The sequence below is a fragment of the Chiloscyllium plagiosum genome, unplaced genomic scaffold (assembly GCF_037043375.1).
Source record: "Chiloscyllium plagiosum isolate Xiang-an unplaced genomic scaffold, Cpla_swu_hap1 HiC_scaffold_1, whole genome shotgun sequence".
In the NCBI taxonomy this organism is placed as follows: domain Eukaryota; kingdom Metazoa; phylum Chordata; class Chondrichthyes; order Orectolobiformes; family Hemiscylliidae; genus Chiloscyllium; species Chiloscyllium plagiosum.
In genome coordinates, this window is record NW_028270139.1 from 167,763,434 (window position 1) to 167,783,477 (window position 20,044).

General features: G+C 44.5%; 1 protein-coding gene across 1 annotated transcript; it reads left to right on the top strand.

Moving 5' to 3' along the window:
• Positions 1–2,107: 2,107 nt before the first annotated feature.
• LOC148152267 (WD repeat domain 54-like) lies at positions 2,108–16,141 on the top strand. The gene is made up of 4 exons (XM_087997184.1): positions 2,108–2,254; positions 3,955–4,117; positions 5,072–5,146; positions 14,368–16,141. Exons 1-4 carry the CDS (start codon positions 2,232–2,234, stop codon positions 14,497–14,499), a joined length of 393 nt encoding a protein of 130 aa, XP_087853310.1. The 5' UTR covers positions 2,108–2,231; the 3' UTR covers positions 14,500–16,141.
• The last annotated feature ends 3,903 nt before the right edge of the window (positions 16,142–20,044 follow it).

Consider the following 20,044-nt stretch of genomic DNA (forward strand, 5'->3'; position numbering starts at 1 on the left):
TACTCTTCAGAGGGTAGGTGTGGACTTGTTGGACCGAAAGGCCTGTTTCCACACTGTAGGGAATCTAATTTACCACATAGTTCACTCTGAATTGGATCTTCCCAAATGCACCACCTCATATTTGCCCAGATTGAGTTCAATCTGCCTTTTCTCCTTCCAACTCTCCAATCGATCTATATTCTGCTGCATTCTCTGACCTATCCCTTCACTATCTGCAATCCACCAATCTTTGTGTCATCTGCTAATCAGACCACCATTACCTTCCTGGAGATTATTTATGTATATCACAAACAACAGTGGTCCCAACACGAAGCCTGTATAACACCACTGGTCACAATTCTCCATTTTGTGAAACTCCTTTCCACTACTACGCTCTGACTGCTGCTGCCCAGCCAGTTCTCTATCCATCTAACCACTACACCCTTGTGACTTCACTTTCTCCATCAGCCTACCATGGGGTACCTTATCAAACACCTTACTGAAGTGCTTCTAGATCTACATGGTCCTGTATTTGGAAGCTGCAGTCTAAGAATCTTTGGTGAATTTCTGCAGTGCACCTTATAGATAGTACACTCTGCTGCTACTGAACGTTGGCAGTGGAAGGAGTGGATGCTTGTGGAGGCAGTGTCAAACAAGCAGGCTGCTTAGTCCTGGATGGTGCCAAGTTTCTTGAGTGTTGCTGGAGCTGCGTCCATCCAGTTAAGTGGGGAGTATTCCATTACACTTGTGACTAGTACTTTGTGGACAGGATTTGGTCCAGGAATTCAAGAGGTGAATTAATCACTGCAGTATTCCTAGCTGTATTTGTAGCCATTGTATTTATCTGGCATTGCCAATTGAGTTTCAGGATGTTGATAGTGGGGGATTCAGTGATGGTAACACCACTAAATGTCAAAGGGCAGTGGTTATTTTGTCTATTAATGGCTATGACCATAGCCTAGTTTTGTCTCGGTATTTCTTGGAAATGGCTGATAGTCATTGTCTCATTTTTAAACATTTCTATCTGTTTCAAAAAATTAATCAAATTATCCAAATGGGAGAAACAAAACACAAACTGATAACCTCATAGGTCTTTACAGTTTAACTTAACTTCTTTTTCCAGGCAGATAAAACATGGATAATCAAAAGTGGGGAGAAGAAATCATGGAAACACAGTGCAGTAGAATCAGTCTGAATCTCACGAGTTTGAGTTGTTTCTTTCAGATTGTATTCATTTCTTTTAATTCTTTACTGTTGTCACAAAGTTGTTTGCACATCAATGCACATTTTCTTTCACTAGTTGAGAATGTATCTTTCCAAAATCTTTGAAGTTTCACCAGAGGATTTGCAGAGAAAGGTGAATGGAAGAAAACTAGCTGTTACTGGGGACTTCCTGGTACTTCTGCAAAAGCTAAAGCTCTAGGTCGTTTTTGATGCTTTCTCAAGGTGTTTTCCACTGCACTGGCTACATACAGGCTGTGGTCACCTGGTCAGGAGGCAATCAAAATATTGTTGCTCCTTAGTTCATAACCCATTGGTTCCATGGCATTTGATTATTCTCACTGCCCCAAGAAAAACACCAAATTGTATATGATTCACAAAGTGTTCCAATAACAAGACCTTTTGAAACTGCAGCCACTTTGCACAGCCTCCTTGGTTTATAGCTGCGCCTTCCTTTGTGACATAAAATAAATTTTAAACATGTGGTCTTTACTATAATATGATTTTGTGTATGTATGTTGCATGTTATTTTCTGGGAAGTGAAGCCATTGCTGAAGGTGTTTGAGAGGTGACACTGAATTGGATCTGAAAGTGAGGACTGCAGATGCTGAAGATCAGAATTGAAAAGTGTGGTGCTGGAAAAGCACAGCAGCAGGTCAGGCAGCATCTGAGGAGTAGGAGAGTCAACGTTTCGGGCAATGAAGGGCTTATGCCCGAAATGTCGACTCTACTGCTCCTTGGCTGCAGCCTGACCTGCTGTACTTTTCCAGCACCACACCTTTTGACTCTGAGTGTGCACTGTTTGAGAGGACTGGTGGGGCACTTTAAGCAAGGTTCACTGCACAGGGGGACTCCAAATACAATCCGAGTTTTTCTCATATCCCATTTTTTTCCCAAGTATCCAATAATAGAATGTTTTACTGGGATTGATTGATGCTGGTTTCATTCTATAGGAGTATGTTGCAGATCTGGTGACGGCAGATGACTCTGGGGTCCTGTGTATCTGGAAATCAGGGGAAGATTTTAAATTAATGCATAAGTTGGCAGCTTATGGGTAGGTGATGTCTTTGTCTTGTCTCACTCCAATAAGTGTAATGGAGAATCACAAAGTTGATTAATAACCTGACTGGTTTTACTTATTGCCATGTGTATTTTGTTACAAAATACAGTGAAAAATGTTGTATATGTCACCACTCTCTGGTGTCATCTCAAAACATGGAAAAATAAACCAAAACATAGAATACAAAGGCACTGCTTTCCACTGCTTATTGTTAAGCACCCCAGCATGGGCCATGAGGCTGGTAGTGAGGCACAAGTTCCCTTTACCTTACTGTCGCAGCTGGAATGAATGTCGCCACTCTTTGGTGCTGTCAAGCCTCCACCAGTTTGGTTTGAAGAGACTTTGAAACCGAAAAGCCAATGAAACAGCTACCAACCAGATTCATTCCTCCCATCGACCAACCAGGTTGTGCCCTCTGCCTGCGGTCACCTATTCCTCCTGCCTGATCCACCCCCACTTTATCTGCAGCTCCCCTTCCACCCAACCCCAGTCCTGAAGAAGTGTTATATCCAAAACATTGACTTCTCCACCTCCTGATGTTGCCTGGCTTCCTGTGATCTTCCAGCCTTCTGCTTGTCCACCAGTTTACTTACCACTATGCATCCTTGCTGGACCTCACTAATGCAGATGCCACCATTGCTGCTGGGTACTGCACCAGCCCAAACCCGATTCCGCCATCACCAGTCCACTTCAAGCATACCTTGCCAATGCAGCAGCTGCTGATGCTGGTGGGTGTTCTACTGGGCACCAAAGCTGCCTCTGCTTCCATGAATTTGCTTTGGACGCAAACAGTGCCGGGAGCCCAAACTCACCTCTGACACAACAGCCATGAGTTGGTGCTACAACCGCTTCGTTGATGCAGAATGCAGCTCCACTACAGCTATGAGTTCGCACTGGGCCCCTGGATCTGAACTTTCCAGAGTTGACACATTTGATGCGGCACAGTGGCTTGGTGGTTAGCACTGCAGCCTCACAACACCAGGGACCTGGGTTCAATTCCAGCCTGGGGTGACTGTCTGTGTGGAGTTTGGATATTCGACCCATGTCTGCATGGGTTTTCTCCAGATGCTGCAGTTTCCTCCCACAGTCCAAAGATTTGCAGGTTAGCTAAGTTGCCCATATCATCACTGGGCTGTAAAGGTAGGTGGGGCTAATCATGGGAAATGCAGGGTTGCAGCGATAAGATAGTGGTGTGAGTGTGGGTGGGATGCTCTTCAGAGAATCGGTACAGACTTGTTGGGCCGAAAGGCCTGTTTTCCACACTGTAGGATTTCTATTTTCTAACTTTAGAAGTGCTCAGTATTTCAAATACTGGACCAGCTACCCGGAGTTAAAATCCCATCGTCCTGGCCTGCATGTACCTTTATTCCCCCACACTGCACTTTTCTTTGATGAACGAGAAAGTCAATGGGTATCAGGCATAGATAGGAAAGGGGATTTAAGATCACACTAACATCAGCTTATTGAGTGGTAGAGCAAGCTCAAGGAGCTGAATGACCTGTTCCAAAGTTGTATGTTTCTATTTTGAAAAAGCTTTTTTTAAATCACTTGTGAGGTGTGGGTCCTGGCTCAACCAGCATTCATTGCTCAGCCTTAATTGCCAGGAAGGTAGTTAAGAATCAATCACATTGCAGTAGATTGAGACTCACTACTGAACCATCAGTGCTAACTAGCCAATTATTACCTGTTTCCAGAGGCACTTGCTCATCTGTGAAGATGTGGAGTGGGATCATTGCAGCAGGATATGGGAGTGGCCAGATCCTGGTTTATGATGCAGCGACTGGTACAGTGCATGTGGAGGTGAATGCTCACGCACGCTGGATCTGCGCTCTCGACCTCGCATCTGAAAGTGGCAAGGTATCCACAAGCTTCTTTGGAGCTCTGCTGTCCTGCATGACACTGACAGGCTGTGTACTTTCTCTCCCTGCTATGTTGCTCCCTGAAGGAGTTGGATTGTTTGCATCACAAAATATGAACTTGCAGACATACTAATTAGGAGTTGACCACTCAATCTTTTGACCCTGCTCTGCAGTTCAATTGGATTAATGCGAATTATTGCACCATTCTCGATAACCTATTACTCCGTTGCCTATCAAGAATTTATCTACCTCTGCCTTAGTGATGCAGACTCTGCTTGTATCATCCTTTGTGAAAGAAGTTCCAAAGATGCTCAACCCTCTATCAACAGTTCTGCTTATCTCTGTTTTAAATGAATGACTATTTACATTTAAATAGTAATTCCCTATTTCTAGATTTCCCCATATGAAGACATCTCCTTTTCACATCCACCCTTTCAAGGCTCCTCAGAATCTTACATTTTTCAATCAAGGTCCGTCTTATATTTCTCAACTCCAGTGGATATGAGCCTACCTCGAACAACCTTTCCTCATAAGGCAACTTACCCATTCCTGGAGTTGGTCTAGTAAATCTTCTCCAAACTCCTTCCAATGCTGTTGCATCCTTTCTTCAATAAGGAGACTAGTGTTGTCTATGGAATTCCAGATGCAGTTTCACCAGTCCCCTCTATATTTTGTATTCAGTTCATACTTTTGTATTCAATTGGAGTCGTAGTGTCATTTAGCATGGAATTAGACCTCTCTGTCCAATTCGTCTGTGCCGACCAGATATTCTTAAGTAATCTTCCCTGTTTTAAACCTAAGTTCTAAAAAAAATCTGATCCTTTTCATCACACTACTTTACACATTCTGAAATATCATCTTAAATGTCTGCTACTGCATCTTTATTGATATAATCTACAACATAATTTGTGAGATCCCTTTACCATGTGGTAGCATCTCAATTTCCAAACAGCTGCTGTCGGGAGCTGAGGATTCTTTTCTCAGGATTTGGAGGATTTATCGGAACTCTGAGTCCAACACCATTGAGGTAAGTTGGGCTTAATGTCCACAAGTGCATCATTAAACAAAATTAAACAATAGATTTATCCAGGTTTAAAATTAGTGTACATGCAGAAGCTCCTCGCCAGCTCACAAACACTGTATTGCAAACGGTCCAACCAGTTTTATCCAACTCGATTAGTTTTCAGGGAAGATCGCTGTCTTCTCCAACTGATATAACGTGTAAAGCACCCCGGACTGTATTTGAGTTCCTTGATCTTCTTGTGACAGGACCACTGGTAGTAGCCTCAGGCTCTTGCCAATATTTGTCCACTCTCCCCTTCCCTCCCCAGCTTATTGATTAGGTCTGTCCATCTGTTCCTTGGGCCTCCTCACTACCGAGACATTTTCAGCACCAATCAGCTTTATGAGAAAATAATATTGAGAATGTGGTTAGTGCTGGAGTGAAGTAAGTAGAAAGAGGAGGACGAAGTGTGGTTCCCACCTCACTGAGAGAAAGAAGTTGTGGGTGTACCATCAATCTAGCAGTTCTGTCCTTTCAACGCATGGTTTTTCCCTGTGACAACTGGTAACAGCCTCGTGCACCTGCCAAAAAGCCACAGTGGTATTTTTGATGGTCATTGTAATCTAGAAATTGAGGTAATCTGTGGGAAACCTGGATTCGCGTAACACCACAGCAACTCCTGACCTCATTCGAGCTTTGGTTCAAACATAGACAAAACTGCTTAACATCAAGGCTGCATTTGACCGGGTGTGGCATCTAGGAGCCTGTGCAAAACTGGAATCAGTGGGAGTTGGTGGGGGAAACTCTCTGCACCAACAACACTCCAGAAACTTGACACCATCTTGGACAAAGCTGCCCAATTAATTGTCTCCTCATCCACAAAGACTCAGTCCGTCCTCGATATTGTTTTATTGTCAATGTCAATATCATTTTATTGTCACATGTACTCCATTGCAGGAGGACAGGGAAAGGTTTTTCCAATGTCTGCTGCCTTATGATGACATCTTAGATACAAGTAACTAAGTACAATTCTTGGATACAGCAGAGGGTTAAAAGTAGTTACATTACTTACAGAGTTGACAAAGAAATTGAAAATAGGACATCATTAAAGGGTTGGCATTACAGTAAGATTGGAAATTTGAAATAGACATTACAGTTTAACAGCTTAGCACAGGGCTTCTGCATGTGGTCTGACCACCCACATCAGATCCCAGTCCAACGGCCATTCCTGCTTCCCTCCAAGCCCAAGTCTGCTCCGTATCGGCACTCAGCTGCTCCAAGGTAAGTGCAGGACTATCTCCTCCTGGGCCTGCTGCCTGCTCCTCCAGGGATGCCCACTAGCAGCAGTGTGTACTATCTACACCATGTTAAGAAGACCAAAAATTAAGAATGGGCGATGACCTGGCACCAGAAACGACAATAACAAACAGCCCTGACAACCATGCAAAATTTTCCTTGCTGACATCTGGGAGCCAGCACAAATACTGAGAAAGCTGTCTCACAGATTCAGCCTGACATAGTCATAACCGTGGAATTATATCTCGCAGTCCATGTTCAAAGCATCGCCACCACCTCCCTGGCACTGTTTTATGTTCACTTGTGAGGTGTAGCTTTCCTTAGTTTCCCTTGAGAAGGTGGGAGTGAACTGCCATCTTGAACCGCTTTAGTCCATGTGCTGTAGGTAGATCCACATTGCCCTTAGGGAGGGAAATCCAGGATTTTGACCCCAGCGACACTGAAAGAACTATGATATATTTCCAAGTCAGTCAGGAGGGGCTTGGAGGGGATCTTGAGTGACATTCTAATATATCTGCTGGCTTTGTCCTCCTGAGTGGAAGTTGGTTTTAGGTTTGGAAGGTGCTGTCAAGAGTCTTTGGCAAATTTCCACAGTGCATCTTGTAGATAGTCCACACTGCTGCTACTGAGCATCAATGATGGAGGGAGTGGATGTTTGTGGATTTGGTGCCAGTCAAGCGGGCTGCTTTGTCCTGAATGGTGTGAAGGTTCTTGAGCTGGGGTCATTAGAGCAGAACCCATCCAGGCAAGTGGGGAGTATTCCTGACTTATGCCTAGTATGTTCTGTTCCACCAACAAGACAGAACCAGCAGAGATAGCAGCATAATAACTTACAGTCAGGAGGGAGTTGCCATGAGAATCATCTCATTTCATCAGGTCAAACATGGACAAAGAAATCTGCTGCTCACTTCCCCCTCCCAAAAAACCTCAGCAAATGACTCTGTTCCTTCATTTTGAATTTCACTTGGAGGAAGTGCTGACAAGGGTGCAGAATATACACTGGGTGGGAGATTTCAATGTCCTTCATCAAGTGTTGTTTGGCAACATCATCTCTGACCAAACTGGTTGAGTCCTAAAGGGCATTGCTGCTAGACCTGGTCTGCAGCAGGTGGTGAGGGAAAAACATACCTGACCTTATCCTTTCCATTAAGGAGTTATTGAGGGCCATGAGCATTGGTTAAATAGTACGCACATCTAATCTGCAAAGACAGATATTCAGTTCTGGTTTGAGGAAGAGTGGAAGACAGCATGTCCGAGGAATATCTGACCTACGTAATGATGAGGTCAGTCTGACGCTACATCACAGGACTACATGTGTGCTAAACAACAAAAACAGAAAGCAATAGAGCTAAGCACTCTCATAACCATGGGATCTGAGTTCCTGCCACATCCAGTCATAAACTACTCACTGGAGGAAGCTCCATAACATCCTCAATCGCAATGGTAAAGTGCACAATGCATCAGTGCAAAAGATCAATTTAAAGCATTTGCAAGAATGTCAGCCAAACATGCTGGGTGGATGATCCATCTCTGCCTTCGCCAGTGGTCTCCAGCAGCATATATACTAGTCTTCAGCCAATTTTATTCACTCCATGTGATATCCATGAAACAATTGAAAGCACTGAATACTACAAAGGCTAGCCTTGAGATCAAGATTTCATTTTACCAATTGTGGCATTAAAGTAGTCCTGACCAAATGAGTTTTGAATGGAATCAAGGGAACTCTGTCTGCTAATTGGAGTCATACCCAAGGGGTGGTACAGTGGCTCAGTGGTTAACACTGCTGCCTCACAGCACCAGCGATCCAGGTTCAATTCCCACTTTGGGCAACAGTCTATGTGGAGTTCGTACACCTTCCCCGTGTCTGCGTGGGTGTGCTCCGATGTCCTCCCACATTCCAAAGATGTGCAGGTTAGGTGAATTGGCCATGCTAAATTGCCCATAGTATTAGCATTAGTCAGGGGTAAATGTAGCGGAATGGGTCTGGGTGGGTTGCTCTTCAGAGGGTCGGTGTGGACTTGTTGGGCCGAAGGGCCTGTTTCCACACTGAAGGGAATTTAATCTAATCAAGCACAAAGGAAGATGATTGTGATTTTTGGAGATCATCCAGCTAATTTCCATCTTTGTGGGAGGTCCTTGGGTCATATTATAGATCCAACCATCTTCAGCCGCTTCATTAATGATCTTCCCTCCATCATAAGGTCACAAGAAGGTTGTGCAATAATCAGTGAACAATGTTCAGTGTTATTTATAATTCCTCAGATACAGAAGCAGTCCATGTCCAAATACAGCAAGGCCTGAACAATATCCAAGCTTAGGCTGACTAGTGGAAAGTAATATTCACCACACAAGTACCAGGAAATGACCATCTCTAACAAACGAAAATGTAACTAATGCCCCTTGACATTTGGTGGCATTGCCATCACTGAATCTCCCACTGTCAACATCCCAGGGGTTGCCATTAACCAGAAACTGAACTGGACTCACCATATAAACGCTGTGGATCACAGTAAATCAGATGCGAGGAATCATGGGCTTAGTGCAGAAAACTGGGACTAGTGTAGGTAGTCGTTTAATTTTGGTGGTAGAGAGTTGAGGAGCCAAAGGGCCTCTTCTGTGTTGTTTGATTCTATGAATCCTACAGTGAATAAGTCAAAAATGGCAAATAAAAACAGAAATTGCTTGAAAGTCTCAACAGGTATGGAAATAGCTGTGGAGAGCAAGCAGAGTTAACGTTTTGAGTCCAGTGACCCTCCTTCAGAACCCTTCTTCAGTGAAGAAGTTACCTCCAGCATCCTGAGACCTATTTCCATTTATAAGGCACAAGTCAGGTGCATGATGGAACACTGCTTGTTTGCCTGAATGTGTGCAGTTGCAACAAAACTGGAGAATCCTGACACTACTGAAGACAAAGCCTGATCTATTGGCAGCACATCCACAAATATTCAGTTCCTCCACGGCCAACATGCAATAGCAGCAGATGTGGTGCAGAAATTCACCAAGGCTCCTTAGACAGCAGCTTCCGACTTCATGGGGCAGTTACATTGAGGAAGGCAAGGACAGCAGATACATGAGAACACCACCATAAGTTCATCCCTTAGCCACTCACCATCCTGACTTGGAAGTATATCGCCATTTGTTCAGTGTCACTGGGTCAAAATCCTGAAACTCTCTCTTTAACTCCATACCTACAGCACATGGACTGCAGTGGTTTAAGAAGGCAGTTCACCACCACCTTTGCAAGGCCAATGAACGGGCAATGAATGCAATTCCAGCCAGTGACACCCAGAGTTCCTTTTCACCTACACACTCTCCATCCACTTTTGTTGAATGTGCAAATTTTGATTGACATAGGAAGAATATATAGGATACATCAGGAGTGTAATTGATTGATGTGAGGTCTATATGTACTGACAGCAGCCTCAGCTGTACAGAGAGAGGAAATGGGACAATTCAAGCAGTTCTGGCAGAACCTGTGGAATGAGAAACAGAGTTACATTTCACATCCAACTGTTTTTCTTTGGAACTTTACAACTCCAGAGAAGCGCCATTGTGTTTGAAACTCAATTGCTTCTGTTTCCACAAGAGGCTGCCAGACCTCCTTCAACACTTTATATGCGAGATCTGCAGCATTGTATACAGAGGCCTGTATTGTGATTAGGGTGAGGCCTAGCTGTACATGGAAGCTGGTTTCTGATTGAGGTCTAAGCAAACAGAGAGAGAACTGTGTTGTGATTGATTTGTTGCGTAAATTAAAAAAAAACCTGTTGGGCTGTGATTGAGGTCTGGGCTGTGGATGAGATGAAGATTAGTTGCACAGAAAGAGTGAGAACGAAAGGGAGAAATCTGTGTTGTGTTTGGTGAGAGGAGAGGGATGTCTAGTCTGTGACTGAGGGCTAGCTGTAATACTGAGGCCTGGTCTGTAACACTGGGGCCTGGTCTCTTTACTTGAATGTCCCTAATGTCTCTGACTCTACTACCAGCGCTAGCAGTGCATTTCACACACCCACCATGCTCTACGTAAAGAACCTACCTCTGACATCTCCCCTTCCTCCGATCACCTTAAAATTATGATCCCTTTCTGCCCTGGGGAAAAGTCTCTGGCTATCTACTCTATCTATGCCTCTTATTACCTTGTACACCTCTATCAAATCACCTCTCTTCCTCCTCCTGTCCAATGTGAAAAGCCCTAGCTCCCTCAACCTCTCCTCATAAGACAAGCCCTTCAAACCAGGCAGCATCCTGGTAAATCTTCTCTGTACCCTCTCTAAAGCATTTACATCCTTCCTATAATGAGGCGACCAGAACTGGACTATTCCAAGTGTGGTCTAACCAGGGTTTTATAGAGCTGCAGCAGAACCTTGCATCTCTTAAACTCAATCTCCCTGTTAATGAAAGCTAAAACACCATATGCCTTCTTAATAACCCTATCAGCTTGGGTAGCGACTTTGAGGGATCTACGTATGTAGACCCCAAGATCCTCCTGTTCCTCCGCATTGCCAAGAATCCTGTTTTTAACCCTGTATTCAGCATTCAAATTCAACCTTCCAAAATGAATCACTTTGCATATATCTAGGAAGACCTCCATCGGCCACTTCTCAGCCCAGCTCTGCATCCTGTCAGTGTTGTTGCAGCCTGCAACAGCTGTTGACACTGACCTTTGTGTCACTGGCAAATTTACAAACCCACCCTTCCACTTCTTCATTCAAGTCATTCATAAAAACTACAAAGAGCAGAAAACAGATCTTTGCGGGACACCCACTGGTCACTGACCTCCTGGCAGAAAACTTTCCATCTACTACCATTGGCTGTCTTCTTTCAGCCAGCCAATTTTGTATCCAGACAGCCAAATTTCCCAGTATCCAATACCTCCCAATTTTCTGAATGAGCCTACCGTAGGGAACTTTACCAAAAGCCTTGCTGAAATCCACTGCTCGACCTTCATCAACTTGTCTCATCACGTCTTCACAGAACTCAATAAGGCTTGTGAGGCAAGACCTGCCCCTCAAAAAGCCATGCTGACTATCTTTAATCAAATGATGTTTATCTAAATACTCGTAAATCTAATCTCTCAGAATCCTTTCCAGTACTTTGCTTACCACAGACATAGGACTGACTGGTTTGTAATACCCAGGGATTTCCCTATTCCCTTTCTTAAACTGAGGAACAACATTCGCCTCCCTCCAATCATCGGGTACTACTCATGTGGAGAGTGAGGAAGCAAAGCTCATCACCAGAGTTGCAGCAATGTCATTCCTCACTTCCCATAGTAGAGTCAGAGAGTCATAGAGATGTACAGCATAGAAACAGATCTTTCGGTCCAACCCATCCATGCCAACCGGATATCCCAACCCAATCTAGTCCCACCTGCCAGCACCCGGCCCATATCCCTCCAAATCCTTCCTATTCATATTCCCATCCAAATGTCTCTTAAATGTTGCAATTGTACCAGCCTCCACCACATCCTCTGGCAGCTCATTCCATACACGTACCACCCTCTGTGTGAAATAGTTACCCCTTAGGTCTCTTTTATATCTTTCCCCTCTCACCCAAAACCTATACCCTCTCGTTCTTGACTCCCCAACCCCAGGGAAAAGACTGCCTATTTACCCTATCCATGCCCCTCATAATTTTGTAAACCTCTATAAGGTCACCCCTCAGCCTCCGACGCTCCAGGGAAAACAGCTCGAGCCTGTTCAACCTCTCCCTATAGCTCAAATCCTCCAACTCTGGCAACATCCTTGTAAATCTTTTCTGAACCCTTTCAAGTTTCACAACATCTTTCCAATAGGAAGGAGACCAGAATTGCATGCAATATTCCAACAGTGGCCTAACCAATGTCCTGTACAGCCGCAACATGACCTCCCAACTCCTGTACTCAACACTCTACCAATACAGGAAGGCATACCAAATACCTTCTTCACTATCCTATCTACCTGAAACTCCGCTTTCAGGGAGATATGAACCTGAACTCTAAGGTCTCTTTGTTCAGCAACACTCCCCAGGACCTTACCATTAGTAACCTTAAATATATCTGGTCTGGCCCTGGGGGACTTAGTTATCTTGATGCTTCCCAGACATTCCAGCACATCCACTTTCTTAATATCAATCTACTTCTTCCTTTTGATAAGAAGCTCCTTCTCCTTAACATTCATTCCATGTTTCAGTGGGAAAAAAAAATACAACACTCTCAAAAAGTGCTCCTTAAACAGCCTCCACATTTCTGTTCTGCCTTTCCTGAGAACAATTGTTCCCAATTTATATTCTACAGGTCCTGTCTAATAGCAGTATAAATTCCCCTCCCCCTTCCTATACTGTCTGTTCCTATCCCTCTCCATGGCTATGGTAAAGGTGAGGCAGTTGTGGTCACTGTCACTGAAATGCTTCCCGACCGAGAGATCTGACACCTGGCCTGGCTCGGCTTGTTGCCTAGCACCAAATCCAATATGACCTCTCCCTTAGGCGGCTTATCTAGATATTGAGTCAGGATTTCTTTCTGGACACACCTGACAAAATCGACTCCATCCAGACCATCTGCACTAAGGTGCTTCCAAACAATAGTTTGGAATTGGAAGGTGAAGTCACCAATAACGACAACTCTGTTATATCTGCACCTTTCCAAGATCTGTCCAAGCTGTTCTTCCCTCTCTCTGCTGTTATCGAGGAGGTTGTATAAGAAACACCCAATAAAGTGACTGCTCCTTTCCTGTTACTGACTTCCACCTCAAAAACCTGCTTTTCTGCAGATGTGATTGTCTCTAATTAACAATGCCAGTCCCCCTCCTCTCTTACACTCCTCGCTGTTCGTTTTAAAATATATAAGCCTTGGAACATCCAGCAACCATTCCTGCCCCTGTGAAATCCATGTCTCCGTTATGGCCACAACATCGTAGTTCCAAGTACTGATACATGCTCTAAGTTCAGCACGCTTATTCCTGATACTTCTTGCATTGAAACAGACACACTTTCACCCATCCCTTTGCCCTCTCAACTGTGTATCTTTCCTGACGGACACTCAGCATTCTATTTCTGCAACACTGAGGCCTAAACTGTGACTGAGGGCCATCTATAATACTGAGGCCTAATCTGTGACTGAGGGCCATCAATAACACTGAGGCCTGGCCTGTGATTGAGGGCCATCTGTAACACTGAAGCCTGGTCTGTGACTGAGGGCCATCTGTAACACTGAGGCAAAAGTGAGGACTGCAGATACTAGAAATCAGAGTTTAGATTAGAGTGTTGCTAGAAACGTACAGCAGGTCAAGCAGCAGCCAAGAGGTGAAAAATCTACATTTCTGGCAAAGGCCCTTCATCAGGAATAAAGAAAGGGAACGGCCAGGGTGGAGAGAAAAATGGGATGGGGTGGGTTTAGTGTGAAGGTGGAAAAGAGAAGCCTAGTGAGGCCTGAGCTTCATCTGTAACACTGAGGCCTACTCTGTGACTGAGGGCCATCTGTAACACTGAGGCCTAGTCTGTGACTGAGGGCCATCTGTAACACTGAGGCCTGGTCTGTGACTGAGGGCCATCTGTAACACTGAGGCCTACTCTGTGACTGAGGGCCATCTATAACACTGAGGCCTGGTCTGTGACTGAGGGCCATCTGTAACACTGAGGCCTAGTCTGTGACTGAGGGCCATCTGTAACACTGAGGCCTGGTCTGTGACTGAGGGCAATCTGTAACTCTGAGGCCTGGTCTGTGACTGAGGGCCATCTGTAACACTGAGGCCTGGTCTGTGACTGAGGGCCATCTGTAATACTGAGGCCTGATCTGTAACTGAGTGCCATCTGTAACAGAGGGGCCAACTGCATGCAGGCTAGATGTAACAAGGACCTAGCAAGCAGCAAGCTATGAGATTCATCGAGTATGAAGGCAAATTTCTGTTGCTGAGCAAGAAATGTTCTCTCCAGCTTGTGAGCCAAGAATATAACAGGATACTTTTCCTTGTCAGGTGGAACATGAGCACATGGAATGCGTAACTGATGTGCAGATATGTGGAGCCAAGTTCTGTGACCCTGAAGGAAACGCCTTTGCAGTGACAGGATATGACCTGTGTGAGATTATTCGTTATGTCCTGGTGTAATTGCAGATGGATGGGATCGTGCGAAAGACCACGAGCTGGGGACAATGCCTGGAAAGCACAGGCTTTCAGAACCTAGGCAATTTAACAGGGACTAACCATCACAATGTCACGTGATATGCCTCTCATATCTGCCTGTCCAAAAATGTGCAGGTTATTTGGATTGGCCATGCTAAATTGCCCTATACTATCCAGGGATGTACAGGCTAGGTGGATCAGCAATGGGAAAGATGTAAGGTAGGGTGGTGTGGGTCTGGCTGAGATGCTCTTTGGAAGATTGGTGTGGCCTCGATTGGCCAAAAGGCCTGCTTCCACACTGCAGGGATTCTGTGGTTTGATTCCCATAGGCATGGAGTTTTTAAACTACTGCAAAGAAATAATTTCTGTAATTTTCCCCCACTTGAGGCAGAAACTCATTGTGAATGATCACTGATCTTGTTACAAAATAGCTAAACTGGCTATGTCACAAAGTTAGTAATCTCACACTAGAAAGAGAACAGATAATTTTAAGTTGCACCACAGCAGTTTAGAATATTAATTAAAAGCTACTCTCACTATGTTACTTGAAAGAAATTATTTTCTGAATGTCTTTTGGAAAGGACACTTTTGTTCTCCTTCCTTTCTCTGGCTGATATATTCACTGTAAATCCACAACAATATTATTCTTAACTGCCTCTGAAATTATCTAAGGCCCAAACCATTTATCAACAGATCAAATTCTGGTCACTTCCATCTTGGCAACTGTGGAATGGAGGAGTAATACCAGCCTTGTCAGTAGTGACACCCACATCTTGAGAGTTAATTAGGAAGCAAACGGGAAGGATCTGTTGAAAGTGCTCTGTAGTTGAATTGTAAACTGTTTGTTTTTCATATTCGGTTGTAGATATTTCGGTGTTTATTAAAGAAAACATTTGCTCTTCTAGATATGCATAACTCTGGGCAATCTTGTATTCAGACTGTTCAGCTGACAATGTGCATATATAAGTTATCTGCTTTTAATAAATGTGACCAATCCTGCCATAAGCATTACCAATCGTATGGATTTTCCAGCTTGTTTTAAAATGTTAAGTTTGTGCTGTGTACTGCACCAGTGGGAGGGTTTATTTATGTCCATCTCGGACACACCCTCTCATTGTAGGGCTTGAAGCAACTGTTTCTGAAAACTATAGTCAAATAAAATTAGTCATTGAGTCATAACTTCAAAATCTCTTTATTTCTCAGCCTGACGTAAACTTGCATTTTAAAACGAGTGAACTTTCCATTCTTCCTACTAACATGTAATATGACACATCAATCTGTATTGAACTCTATTTGGCACTTATTTGTCCATTCTGCAAATGTGTTAAAGTTCTGTAATCTGTTGCAGACCTTCACAGTATCCTAGACCCCTCTCATGCACAATTTATCATCTTCAGATTTTGAAATTGTGTGTTTAACTCCAAAGTCCAAGCTGTTAATATAAATTGTGAACATCAGTGGTCCAGAACTGATCCTCCTGGAAGACCATCACTTCTCCTCCTACCACGTTAATAAGTACTATTGATTCCCATTCATTACTTTCTGTATTGAAGGCAATTCACGATCCATTCTGCCACTTGTCCTGTGACTCCATCTTTATTGACCTTATTAATTGATGTGTTGGGGGGTTCTTTATTTGAAGTTGTTTGTAAATTCAAATTAATCACATTGACTGCATTACCATTGTCTGCTTTTTCTGTTACGGTAATGCCTATTCATTATTATATTTCTTATTTCTCGGTGTTCTACTATTCTCTCCTTTAGTAGGAGTTGCATTAATTACCTATCACTGGCAGGCAGATATACCAGAAGCAATGGCTCCATGCTATACAGTCAAGAGAGAGTGGCTTTGGGAGTCCTCAACATTGCCTGCATTATCCAATGAAATCTCTTGGTTTCACGCTAAATACGGGTCAGAGAGTTTCTGCCTAATTATCACCTACTGCCATTTCCATTACCATCTATGTTATTTGCAAGAATGCTGAGGTTGGAAAAGGCACTAAATACAGTGTAGATTTAGGGCTTTAAGTTCATCGCTAAAAGTAAATAGAATGAATATTGACTGTGCTAGCCAAGTCCTGAATGATGGATCTTTGTCAAACTAGCAGTGAGAGAACCAAGTCGATGGAAAAATCCACTTTTTCAAATTCATCCATGGGATGTAGGATTCCTAATTTAAGCCAGTATTTATTGCCCATCCCTAACTGCCCTGGAACTGAGTGACTTTGAATCATAGAATCATACGGTACAGAAGAGGCTCCTTGGTCAAGTCTGCACGGCCAAATCTATGTCAGTCCCTGTTTCCAGCACCAGCACCAGCCTAGCCACTGGATCTATCTTGTGAATGAATAACAAATGCAGGGATTTCATGTGGACCTCACATTAGAGCATGATTTAGATGTCTCGGGACTAAGCATATCAGTCACATCTATTTTAGTGTGCCTATGACAAAACTGTATAGCAGGTAAGTAAAAACAATGATGACTGCAGATGCTGGAAACCAGAGTCTAGACTAGAGAGGTGCTGGAAAAGCACAGCAGTTCAGGCAGCATCCAAGGAGCAGTAAAATCAACGTTTCGGGCAAAAGCCCTTCATCAGGAATACAGGCAGAGAGCCTGAAGGGTGGAGAGATAAGTGAGAGAGGGTGGGGGGTGGGGAGAAAGTAGCACAATAGGTGAGTGGGGGAGGGGATGAAGGTGATAGGGAGGAGGGTGGAGTGGATAGGTGGAAAAGGAGATAGGCAGGTAGGACAAGTCATGGGGACAGTGCTGAGCTGGAAGTTTGGAACTGGGGTGAGGTGGGGGATGGGGAAATTAGGAAACTTGAAGTCCACATTGATGCCCTGGGGTTGAAGTGTTCCGAGGCGGAAGATGAGGCATTCTTCCTCTAGGTGTCTGGTGGTGAGGGAGCGGCGGTGAAGGAGGTCCAGGACCTCCATGTCCTCGGCAGAGTGGGAGGGGGAGTTGAAATGTTGGGCCAAGGGCGGTGTGGTTGATTGATGCAGGTGACCCAGAGATGTTCCCTAAAGCGCTCTGGAAGGCATCCAGTCTCCCCAGTGTAGAGGAGACCGCATTGGGAGCAAAGGATAACAGTAAATGACATTGGTGGATGTGCAGGTAAAACTTTGATGGGTGTGGAAGGCTACTTTAGGACCTTGGATGGAGGTGAGGGAGGAGGTGTGGGTGCAGGTTTTGCAATTCCTGTGGTGGCAGGGGAAGGTGCCAGGATGGGAGGGTGGCTTGTAGGGGGGCGTGGACCTGACCAGGTAGTCACGGAGGGAACGGTCTTTGCGGAAGGTGGAAAGGGGTGGGGAGGGAAATATATCCCTAGTGATGGGGTCCGTTTGGAGGTGGCGGAAGTGTCGGCGGATGATTTGGTTTATGCGAAGGTTGGGAGGGTGGAAGGTGAGCACCAGGGGCGTTCTGTCCTTGTTATGTTTGGAGGAGTGGGGTCTGAGGGCAGAGGTGCAAGATGTGGACGAGATGCATTGGAGGGCATCTTTAACCACGTGGGAAGGGAAATTGCGGTCTCTAAAGAAGGAGGCCATCTGGTGTGTTCTGTGATGGAACTGGCCCTCCTGGGAGCAGATCCGGCGGAGGAATTGGGAATACTGTATAGCATATATGTTGATGTACATGGTGGATAAAGTCATTGTGTTCTATATTAACCAACCCCACTGTTCAGCTTCTCTTGTTACTGTTCTTTTTGGGGAGGTTGATGGAATTGTATCATCTCTAAAGTGCAGCAGAACATCATCTTTAAAATTTTATTTCAAACCTCCTTTATTACCTTGGTTGTAAGTCCTGGAGTGACTTCATGTAAGCTTCTTAGTCTTTGGAAGATGAAATTTAATTTAGATAAATATGAGATGCTGCATTTTGGAAAGACCAATCAGGGCAAGCTTTAAATACTTAATGATAAGGTCCTGGGGAATGTTGCTGAACAAAGGGACCTTGCAATGCAGGTTCATAGTTTCTTAAAAGTGGAGTCTGAGGTAAACAGGACAATGAAGAAGGCATTTGGTACGCTTGCCTTTATTGGTGAGAGCATTGAGTATAGGAGTTGGGAGGTCATATTGTGGCTGTACAGGACATTGGTTAGGCTACTGTTGGAATGCTGTACGCAATTCTGGTCTCTCTGATATAGGGAGGATGTTGTAAGGATTCAGAAAAGGTTTACAAGGATGTTGCCAGGGATGGAGGGTTTGAGCATGAGGGAGAGGCTGGGGCTGTTTTCCCTGGAGTGTTGGAGGCTGAGGGGTGACTTTATAGAGGCTTATAAAATCATGAGGGACATGTATAGGATGAATAGACAAGGTCTTTTCCCCAGGATGGGGAGTCCAAAACTAGAGGGGATAGGTTTAAGGAGAGAGGGGAAAGATTTAAAAGGGACCTGAGGAGCGAGGTTTTCATGCAGAGGGTATGCATGTATAAAACAAGCTTCCAGAGGAAGTGGTGGAGGCTGGTACAGTTACAACATTTAAAAGGCATCTGGATGGGTACGTAAATAGAGTCAGAGACATGGATTTAGAGGGACATCAATCAAATGCTGGCTAATGGGACTAGATTTATTTAGGATATCTGGTCAGCATGAACAAGTTGGACTGAAGAGTCTGTTTCTGTACTATACAGCTCCGTGACCCCTGTTGTGAGAGTAGTTTCAGGGATGAGACACACTTCAATGACAAGGATTGATTGGGACTGATTTTCTTGGAGAAGAGAAGGCTGAGAGGAACTTTGATTGATGCTTTCAAAATCACTAAGGGTCTGGACAGAGTGGACAGGGAAGAACCTTTTCCACTTTTAAACACATCAAGAACCATGGAGCATGGCTTCAAAGTGATTTGCAAATGGAGCAAATGTAATTCGAGAAAACGCTTTTCTCACACAGTGATTAGTTGGAGTATGGAATGCACTGCCTGAAAGTGTGACAGGGGTAGGTTCAGTTGAGGCATTCAAGAGTCTGTTGAATGATATTTAAATAGAAATAATGTTCAGGATTTGGAGAAACAGCAGCAGATTGGTGACAAGTTAGAATGAGGTCAAAAAGTGTGGTGCTGGAAAAGCACAGCAGGTCAGGCAGTATTCGAGGAGCAGGAGAATCGATGTTTCATTAGGAATGTGGGTGGGGGGAAAGGGAGTTGATGGATAAATAGGAGGGTGGAGTGGGGTGCTGGAAAGGTGATAGGGAGATACAGGTGGGAGGTGATGGTGATAGATCGGAGGGGAGGGTGCAGCAGATAGGTGGGAAGGAAGGGGGATAGGTAGGATGGTTCAAGAGGGCGGTGCTGAGTTGGGAGGTTGGATCTGGGATAAGGTGGGGGGTGTTGGGAAAAAGGGAAACCGGTGAAGTCAACATTGATCCCGGAGGGTGGAGGGCCCCAAGGCGGAATATGAGGCCATCTTCCTTTAGATGTCGAATGGCTTGGATTTGGCGGTGGAGGAGGCCCAGGAGTGGGAGGGGGAAGTTGAAGTGGTCAGCCACAGGGTGTGAGGTTATTTGCTACATGTGTCGCAGAGATGTTCTCAGA

What these genes read in the sequence shown, in the direction of transcription:
- LOC148152267 (XM_087997184.1), top strand. Translation starts at nt 2,232, where the DNA reads ATGCATAAGTTGGCAGCTTATGG. An exon ending in CATAAGTTGGCAGCTTATGG is followed by an intron (nt 2,255 to 3,954) that starts GTAGGTGATGTC and finishes ACCTGTTTCCAG; the next exon opens with AGGCACTTGCTCATCTGTGA. An exon ending in TCGCATCTGAAAGTGGCAAG is followed by an intron (nt 4,118 to 5,071) that starts GTATCCACAAGC and finishes ATTTCCAAACAG; the next exon opens with CTGCTGTCGGGAGCTGAGGA.